The sequence below is a fragment of the Aplidium turbinatum genome, chromosome 1 (genome assembly GCF_918807975.1).
Source record: "Aplidium turbinatum chromosome 1, kaAplTurb1.1, whole genome shotgun sequence".
NCBI lineage: Eukaryota > Metazoa > Chordata > Ascidiacea > Aplousobranchia > Polyclinidae > Aplidium > Aplidium turbinatum.
The window spans coordinates 20,989,253-20,999,578 of NC_137472.1; the positions used below are offsets into that span (position 1 = coordinate 20,989,253).

Here is a 10,326-nt window from a genome sequence, read left to right on the forward strand (position 1 = left end):
CGATCGACTTGAAATAGTCAGGAAAATTTTGCTGCGCGCTGTCAATGATGGCTACTTGCAAAATACTCTGACCGATATATTTCGTCTCTGGTGTTTGAAGTTGAGGAGGTTGACCATGGCCATGTCCATACTGATTACTGAATACGATTTGGGTTTTGGGATCTTTTTGCGACGTGACAGGTCTTTAAAAAAAATGGCAGGGTGAGAGTTTTTTTGATTGAATAAAAGCTGCCTGCCAGCCTTCCAACTGCTGACTTGGCCTATCTCGTACAGTACAATGTTTTGCCAAACCGGCAAAAACGTTTCAGCAGCCCTTAACTTCAATGTAATAATAACTCAAAAAACTCCTTTTTTCTCACACAAAAGTAACACAATCTAAGCCTACTGCATTACATGCTTGTACAACTCTTTCTAAGTAATTCTAACACTCTGCACTGTCTGGCTTTGGCATAACCAAAACAAATACAATTTGCGAGTTGCACCTGAGTTTCTACGCCTAATAAAACATTTGTAGCCTACTACGGTTGAGGTTTGCTCGCATAAAACAAAAATGTTGTCCCCTTCTTTCAATAGATTTTAAACGTCTGACTGGTAAAATTGTGACATTCGGTTAATATTTTCCCTTTTAGGTTACAAAAATAATGTAGAAAGATAGTGGGGACATACAGTGGCGTACGCAGGATTTTGTCAAGGGGGAGGGGGGGCCATTGACAGTAGCGTAGCCAGGAATTTGTAAAGGGAGAGGTGAGACAACGGCGGGCGAAGCCCGACAGCGTTTTTGCCTGAGAGGACACCTAGCGGCGGGGGGTCTGGGGGGCCTCCCCCAGAAAATTTTGAAAATTACTTTGAATTTGGTGCATTCTGAGAGCATTTTCAACAAAAATGTGGGTATAAATATTCCTGTAAAATGATGCTGTCAGGTGGCATAGCAAAAGGATAAGATCATGTTTTCTTCTGCATTTTTCGGAAATAAAGCTAAGTCTCTATATTTTCTTGTTGCTAATTCCTGGCTGAGATGTTTGAATGTTTGGTATTGGCAAAACTCGCTCTTTTAATGCAGTTTTGTTTAAAATTAGGCAAGTTTTTTTTAGACTGAAAGCATCATTCCCAAGCATAAAGAGACTGAAGGCATGATTTTCAATATCGTGATGTCACACGCGTGCCAAAGGGGGGGTTGTAACCCCCAAACCCCCCTGGCTACGCCACTGGCCATTGATATCCCAGACGTCTTCATGATATCCCAGTATGGTTTTAGTTTAGACTTTATCCATTTTTTTCTCACTATAATAGGCTTACAGAACACTACGCTACATTGGCATACCTGGGGTGGGGTTGGTGGATTGGGCTATGTATTTCGTATTAGCTTAGTCTATAAAACAACATTGTTAATTGCTCTGACAGTGCAATCCAAAACATATTAAATGCCTTCATCTACGTCGTTAACTACTAAAACATTTTTAAGGGGAGCATAGCCCAATGCCCCCCCCCCTGCGTACGCTAGTGGGGACATATAAAAAGATGGTGGGGACATGTCCCCGCTGTCCTATAGGGATCGGCGCCCATGCCCATGATCATTTAAATTATGCAGACCCTTTACTACTTTACATTTCTACAATGTAGCAAGCAGAAAAGGAGCACCCAGAGATCTTGGCAAAGTTCATGAAAGGGAATTTCTGCGTAACCAAAAGTGTTGCTGGGTTCACATCAATAGGTGCAGACCACGGGATTGAACAAGAAAATCGTGAACTCAAGGTTATTGGAGGCATAGTTGGAATTACACAGAATCAAAAGTCACTGGACAAATACTTTCTCATCGCACCCAAACTCTCAAATTTGCAGCATGACTTTGAGAAAAAGTACTACTCTGGTAGCAAGGCAAAGAGAACGCAACACCATGAGCTCACAGGAGGAAAACTCTCCCGAATAACGCAAAATGCTATCAAACTCAGCGCAGTATTTCACGCGCATAGAAACCCAATTGAATCCTCTGACAAAGATGAAATTTACAATTTGCTCAACAAAGCAGTTATGAATGAAACTGCTACCAACGACATCCTTCGGCGTGATGAGATTGGGCAACAGATTTTCGAAAGTTTTGTCACTGAACGAGTGAACGTCTTGTAGAAGGAAAACTTTCCGTGTGGGACAAAATGACCAGAAAGAAACTGTCTACATTCTAAAGTGCCAATGCAATTGCAAAAATCAGCAAGGGAGACAAGCTAATCAAAATTGAAGAAGAGCGAGGACTGTTGCAGCGTTTCATTGTAATATCAAGAACAAGAAGTCGACCGGAGATGGACCTCAAGGATTGCATCGGAACGTATGAGTTTGGTGTGGTGCCCCGATCACTGTTTGCTTCAGATGGATCCCTCCTGCTGGCATATGATAAGGCATCAATACTCCGTCATCTTGAGAAGCTGCTGGATACCGGTAGTAACAGACAACGGGTACAAGTTGACAGGAATGAGGTAACTGTTACTCAGCGGTCTGATAACCATTCATTCCAAGTACCCTTAAAGATCATAAACACAGCAGTTGAATATACCACTGTGGACCTACCAGACGAACTGACAACTCACCAAGTGATCATCATTGATGGGAGGGCTATGGTAAACGCAGTTACCAAAACGGAACAAATGAAAACATGCCAAGACTTTGCTGAAGCCTTTCTTCAGATAATTTGTAACATGGGTAGGCTACATAGCATGACGAGATCAGGTTGGTGTTTGACCGGTACATCGAAACGTCACTCAAGCAACAGATGCGGACAAAGAGGACCAAGGGAAAGTCAACATATTACCACGTGAAAGACAACACTTTAATCCAGAACATTTCCCTGAAGGACCTCTCAGATATCAGCACCAAAGGAGAACTGACCGAGTATTTAGCTAAAAAGGTTGTACATCACAGCAAGAGCTCCAACAACAGACTGAAAAACCTACTGGTGACATCGGAAACACAAACCAAGGGCAATGTTAATATTCCAGACTCGCTCCTGACTCACAGCCAAGAAGAGGCAGACACTTTAACTGTTCCCATTGAAACAGAACTGGTTGTCAGTTCCCCAGACACGGACATCTTGTTGTTGCTCATCTACATGTATCCACACTTACCCGGGTCTATAACTTTCCTTACGGTAAAGGGCAGATTGAAGAGGGACATTTGTGTGCGAAACATATACAACAACTTGGGACCAAAGTGTGCTTCTGCACTTCTAGGTTTTCATGCTCTGACTGGTTCCGATATGACTGGAAGATTTGCTGGCAGAACCAAAGACTTGGATGAGAAGATGCTAAGGAAACATAGATGCGAAGGAAGGTGCAGCTGCCATAAGAACAATATTCCATGTACAGAAGTCTGTGGCTGTGGTCTCAGCTGTAAAAACAAAACTATCCAACCAGTGATAAAGGAAGACTGAAAATTTGAAGATAAATTGCTTTCTTTGACATTCAATAAATATTATAAATTCCGTAGATGTCGGTTGTTAACGATAACTGCCATTTAATCAGAAGGCCTAAGACTTCTTACGTCTTTCGCGTGTAATACGACTTAAAGGATCGAACATTAATTCAAGTTTCATTGTATTTATATCAGTTCATTGGCTTTCTAGTTGCGTATTCTTTGTGAAAATGCATGCAATTAAGTTAATACAGTCCTTTGTGTAAAATTACAAAATTACGTAGGTAGCTTAGCATACGTTTCGGGTGCGCGGGGGTATTTTGAATAACATTTTAAAATTTGGCACATGTATATCATATATGAAACCTAAATTCGATGATCCCATTAGATTTCCTGGATCAGAAAACATATATTCAGATATTTTATATGTAATTGTAGCCTATATACTTGCGAAAATATTGCATAATTATTGTTGTGCCCCATTTTGGACGCCATCTTGGATTTCGTGTCCCAAAATGTTCAGAAAAAATGCCACCCTAATTTTTTTTAAGTTTATCATGTTTTCTTTCAAAAACAAGTGAGATTTGCTTTTAACAAAAAAAAAACTCGAAATTACAAATATGCCTACACTATTACTCAATAATACTAATCAAGCAGTCCTTATAAAACGTTGAAATAATGTTAATTGTCATATTTGATAGAAGATTGAATGTTCTCACACAAAACTTTACTAATTTATGAAAAGACTTTACTATTTTCGAAGTCACCAACAATAGGCAGAGCCGTTGAAAGAATAGTTCGGGCCCGGTAGGCTACCAATGAGATTTTCAGGGTCCAAAACCAACACACTTGTAAGCAAAATGCACTATATCCTAAGAATGTCCGGCATATTTTCCATTTTTCAGGCCTCTTGGGAAGTATCCGGGCTCCAAAATCACCCCGGCCTGAGTCTATCAGTACCCCTGGACACTCTGGCAACGCTATAGTGAATAGGCATCTAAAGGCTTATTTCTCCAGCCGGATATAATTTGCAACAAGTGAGATAAAATACGCTTTTTGGTATTTGCACTACTAAAACATAGGCTTGGCTAACAATTAATAGTAAACACACCTAAAATGGTCACGGGCCAAGCATAACCCATTTCAAATGTTTAAATTGTCTATGTTCTCTTCAGTTTAAGTTAAAACATTTCATTAATACTGTACTTTTGGCAACTTTAAAACTTTAGCTGCTTGTGACACTTGAGACTTACAACACAATGAGGCAACATCGTCAAAGCACACGATAGACTACTTTTGTTAGTCAACATTGTACAGTGTAACCGAGTTTAATTCCTTTGTGAGCTTCGTGGAGCCTTTCAACTGCAGATTGAGCAAACTGCATTATTGTTTATTGTTCAATTCAACAGACCATAGTCCTAAGATGGGCCGTGGGAATATCTCTTGAGCAGCTTATTGTTCATAATCATGAGAGAAATGTATGGGTATAGTCGAAAGGGTGCTACTCCACAATCGACGGCGTGCCTTTGAGTGCCTTGCAAAAGACTCAGCCACATGCTCTTGCAGCGTCAAACAGGCGACTTTTCGAACATCGAACCATGGCTCTAACCAGCACTCGGCTATATAACCGAATTTAGACTAAATTTATAATAGGCTACAGAGCTAATTTTGTACTAATAACTTTGTTTAATATTTTAATACAATAATTTTATACTAGAATAGGCTAATTTTAAAGTAGAAAAAAATATTCATAGACTATGTAGTTAGGTTAAAAATCTATAGTAGGATTACAGCAGATGTTCTATCTTTACATCAAAATAAATCATTTGCTCACCTGGTTTGAAAAGTTTTATTTTCATCCTGCAACACTGCTTCACGATCAGCATCTTCTTTTTTTATTCTCTTAGCTTCTTCTAGTTGTTTAATGGTGGCCAATAACTCTCGTTCGCTTCTGGCGTTTGCTTCTACAACAGTGACATCAGTATGGACAATTACACTTGATCAAGTGAAAAACCGATGGATGCAACCTAAGCTATAAAATAACGAGTACAAAACAAAAATGTCGAGTTTTTGTACTGCAGCAACCAAGTGTGAATATGAGTGGGCCCCTAAACCGAGATGTGGGCTATTACCCGGGGTTTTAGAAGCGGTAAATAAGGCCTTGCGTGATTTAAGCTATTGAAAAGCGAGTTTCTGTAGCAATAGTAACATTTTTTCATTTCAAATAGCAAAAAAAAAAAACATTAAACAAACCGAAATGAGTGGGCCCCAAAACAGATATGCCCCCACCTCGGTACAAGAGGCAGTTAATACGGCCCTGCTAGTCAAGACCGTTCTTGAACTATAGCATGTTTGCACTACATAATCACAACAACGCTAAAAAATATCAATATTTTTTGAAGGAGGGGGGCATGGCCCTATGGTCTCCCCCCTGCGTTCGCCACTGCAGACTGGATTGCATATTTTAGATTGTTTGCTCTGTCAATTGTGACCACAGGCCAATCAAAATCTTGCAGATTGAAAATAAATTTATTAGCCGATTATCGTAACAACTTAACCAATGATGACATTATCACAACCACCAGATCACCATTTAAAGTCGTGGTTTAGTTACACAAATTTACCCGCAACCTCCGTGTACACAACTAACCTTTCAGTTTGTTGTTCTGCCGTGTTGCCCATTCTACTTCCTTCTTCACACGATCACGTGACTGCTCAGAGGATTTACAGCGCGATTCCAAATGATTGTAATCTTTTTTCACTTTTTCAAGTTTTTCTCTCAATTCGTAGACAATTGTTTTATGTTTGCTTAACTGCAAACAAACATAAACAGAAGAACTGAGCTTACAATAAGCCAACTACATGGAGGTTATGCAGTCATCTCATTATAGCCCATTAGATAGTTACGAAACTCAGTGCAGCTCACTGTCATAATCATATTAATGCCATTTTTTTTAAACTTTGTAACTTATTTCGGTTTCAAGAATTCATAAAATAGAAATTCAGAAATAAAAACAACTGAACTAAACTAAATCGAAAATAAAGTAAGTTCATCAATCGTTGACTATCTTAATAGTTTCATGATCTGAAGATGATGAAAGTAAATTATTCAGTTTACAAGCTTTCAAATTTTCTGAAAAAAATTCCATACAATATTTTCAAAAACGCGATTGCTTGCTAGCTCTTTTAGCTCAGTTCAAATTATTTTTAATTTTGACCATCACAATAAAAACAATGTAGGCTGTGCAGAAGTCTAGAAAAAGCTGAAAGCAATAAAACGCGAACGTTGTAACGTGCTTGAGACGGAAATAGTAGACCACAGTATAATCAATTTAAAATTTGGCACGGTTGCAACACCTTTCGCAACTTTGCAATATGATGGCAATTAATTTAAAACGGAGCATCTTAGGCTATTGCTCGCGGTTTTCGTTTGTTATGAATCGATGTTTATCTTGAACTCAGACTTTCTTTCCAGGTTGTTCAGGTGGAAGGCTGCCCTTCCTGTTCATGGTTTCCCTTAAAATCAACAACTTCGGCTATGATTTCCTACTTTCCTAATGCACAGCCATTTGGGTGGCACCATCTACCGAGGTGATGACGGCTGTGAAGTCGCAAGTCATAAAATAAATCTTTTCAACAATATCTCACCTTGTGAAGAAAGAGGCGTTCTTCCCGGCTATCAGCACAAGGCTGAGCACTCACTATAGTACAGCGAGCAGTTGCGATTCGCTAACCATAACGGTGTAGCTTCCACGCTAGCCATTCAGACCATCCAATCAACAATACGTTTCTCGGCAGCCGATTTGTAGCAAGAATTGACAGCGATAGACACCGTGTTGACTGGTAAGGCGACGGTCGAATACTGACTGGTCTTTCCATAATACTGACTGATACTAACTGACTGGTAAGGCGACGGTCGAATACCTTTGTGGCAGAATTAGTGGTGCGATACTGACGATCCCAGCCTCATGGGCGAAACACGGTGTCTATCGCTGTCAATTCTTGCTACAAATCGGCTGCCGAGAAAAATATCTCACCTCATTGCTGATCCGGTTCTTGTCCTCTTTAATTCTTTCATTTTCGCTGTTGACTTTACTTACGTCACTGAGCATCGATGCGATAAGTTGTTCCCGCCGTGTGGCAAATCTTTGGTTCAGTTCAACATATTTTGAAGCTGAAAGCGCCAAGTTTTGCGATTCTTCTATGAAGTTTTCCTTACTTTCTATCAACTCGTTTTCGCACTACAATAAAATATTTCAATCTTAATCAGTTGTTCTTTAACAGTGCAGTCTCCGACAGAATGATATCCCAGCCATCGATGATAATGGGTCTTGAATCGAATCCCCATCGGGACATTTCAAAAAAGGATTTTGTAGTGATGCCGATCATGGCCAACCTGGAGTTCGAGTTTAGGTAGCCATGTGCCGATTATGCTTTTGCGTGCAGGTACGTCATGGCAAAATGAGCTGAAAGTTCGGGTATTAATACAGTCAAATACAAATTATAGGCTAAGTCATCAGTCATCACATACAGTATTTGGTAAAAAGCAATGGCTATTGGCTAGTAGACACATTTTAATTAAGCCTATCCTCTTTCCATAATCTTATATGTATACTACCCACTAGGGCAGTGGTTCCCAACCTTTTTGTTGTCACGGACCCCTTTAGACAAATTATTAATTTTGCGGACCCCTACCTAAATTTTGCCTGAAACTCAATTAACATACTATTGACTATAGTAATAGTTATGCTACTCAACTACATGCAGATGTATTTTTAGGTCAATGTACAGTTGTACACAATGCAGGCAGCAGCATAGATTTATTTTAATGCATACCGGTACAGTTTATTCTCTCGGGCTTGAGCTTGACACATTTGCATTTAAAGAGAGAAATGAAAGTAAAAAGATCGCTTTTCGTTTTTTTTCTCCAAAATTCATCAAGATAATCACGGACCCCCAAATGATTTCTCATGGACCCCCAAGGGGTCCGCAAACTCCAGGTTGGGAACTACTGCACTAGGGACTCTGAAGTAAGTGCCCAATTCTACCTGACAGATGTAACTTTTCTGTTCGTATCCGTTTTATAACATTAAAATATGCTGAAAAAATAAGTTAGAGACTTGTGTTTTTTCAAAATCTTACTTTGAAGTAAGTGTCGCGATCTTCTTCGTGTTTCTTTTTCGAGGAGAGAGCTTCGTAGTATATAAGACGTAATGCTTCTTTAAGACGCTCACATTTTTTTATTTCGTCATATTTGTCTTTAAATGCAAAAGTTGCTAGTTTGCAATCTTCATACAAATTCTCTAAGTCTTTGCCACTGAAACGAAGCTCCTGCAAGTGGCAACTAGAAATATTTTCTGTGCTGAACTTTTAGATATCGATTTTACATATTCTTACGTTGATTTTACATCACAACAAAGACATGCTATTTATCAGTATCACAGAAAAATGATTTTTCAAACGTGACTTGCATCCATAGTTTTCACATATTTTGCAGACGGCATAGCGCTTGAATCATGGGCAGCTGTCACTGGTATCCAATTAATGTTCAACATATTTTGCATTTGTGCGCGAAAGTTTTCTCGTTTCGTTGCGCGAAAGAACAAAAAAAAAATTGTGAAACCATGAACTATGAATTCTGCATGACGCTAATAGATAAAGATGTAGGGACCTTAAATTCATCGGCTTACACCAATGTTTTCTCTGCTTGAACAAGCTCGTTATAAAAAAACGTGACTTTAAGGAAGGAGAATTTCAAGGTATTGTATGACTTCCGGTGTACATTTTTTAAATTTCAACCAAAAAAATCCCAAAATTACTTTATGTAAAGGATTTTATTTACGGCACCGTAAAAATTGCTTCACATTGCATTTACGTCACTTTAAGGATAGAGGGAGGGGTTTTGCGGCAATTTCGATAAAAATTACCTGAGGTTTTAAAATGTCCTGTTGTACACGAAAATCAGAGCTAAAGTTGAATTTCAAATCAACGTTCCAATCAATCATCTAGGCTACTTTAAACTTTGCTTAGGCAATTTTCCTACAGACTTTTCATAACTTAATTTTGAAAGCAACACTTTAATTTACCAGGTTTATTGTAACTACCTGCCAGCATTTGTTGTACTCCTCCCCTGAGAGCTTTCCTTCTAACGTAGCGACAACCTCTGTGAGGCTAACCTGAAACAGGATCAGTAGCCTAGTTAATATTAGCAATGAAGCTCCTTCAATTGTTGATGTCGCTACGATACCAACTGAACAGCATAAAATATGACAAAAACGTACAAACTAATAAATTAAAAAACGCTAAATTACTTTTCTACAAGATGTAACGAAAAACAACAACTCGTTGATTAGTTGCATAACTTGACAAACGTTACATGGTTTTAAACAAACGCTTTGTCGTGTAGCCTAAGTAGGCCTACTTTACCGACTAGTCTTCGTTCATCTAGCTTACAGACATTTCGCGTTAGAGAAAGGAACTAATCACGATTACCAAAATGGGTTCAAATTTGAGTAAAGTTTAAAACTTTTTTTCGACAGTTTTCAATTAATACTTTTCAGTATAGGCTACTTAATTGTGACAACACCAACACCTTTCAAAAGGTAGGCTATTAGCTTTTCCTATTATCTGAAAGAAAACTTGTAAACAAAATCAAGTGTGAAAAGTGTGATGAAAATACGACTGGGCCCATCTTGAAGTTTCGTTTTTTTTATATTTAAACATTTTTATCTCTCGATTTCATTTTTAGTTTTGAGTCCTCTCTTCTCAGTGCTCGTCTTGAAGAAGTTGTTTTGAAAGCTACGTCATTGCACTGCTAGGACGATGTGTGGTTTACCTTTTGCTTGGAGCTCCAGGTCGAAGTCATTCCGTTGCTTGTGGGTATTGACATATACATTCTTCTCTTTTCAGAAGTAGGCTACAGTCGCT

At 38.9% G+C, this 10,326-nt stretch overlaps 1 protein-coding gene across 1 annotated transcript in view; it reads right to left on the minus strand.

Annotated features, from left to right (window-relative positions):
- LOC145770273 (uncharacterized) overlaps window positions 1-10,326 on the minus strand; it is a 31,027-nt gene extending 20,701 nt beyond the window's left edge. The window contains exons 1-6 of the mRNA XM_082581873.1: window positions 10,235-10,326; window positions 9,504-9,575; window positions 8,542-8,730; window positions 7,437-7,640; window positions 6,050-6,212; window positions 5,234-5,363 (exon numbers count right to left, since the gene is read on the minus strand). Coding sequence (XP_082437999.1) covers window positions 5,234-5,363; window positions 6,050-6,212; window positions 7,437-7,640; window positions 8,542-8,730; window positions 9,504-9,575; window positions 10,235-10,294 — 818 coding nt within the window. The 5' untranslated portion in view covers window positions 10,295-10,326. The remainder of the gene's footprint in view (window positions 1-5,233; window positions 5,364-6,049; window positions 6,213-7,436; window positions 7,641-8,541; window positions 8,731-9,503; window positions 9,576-10,234) is intronic.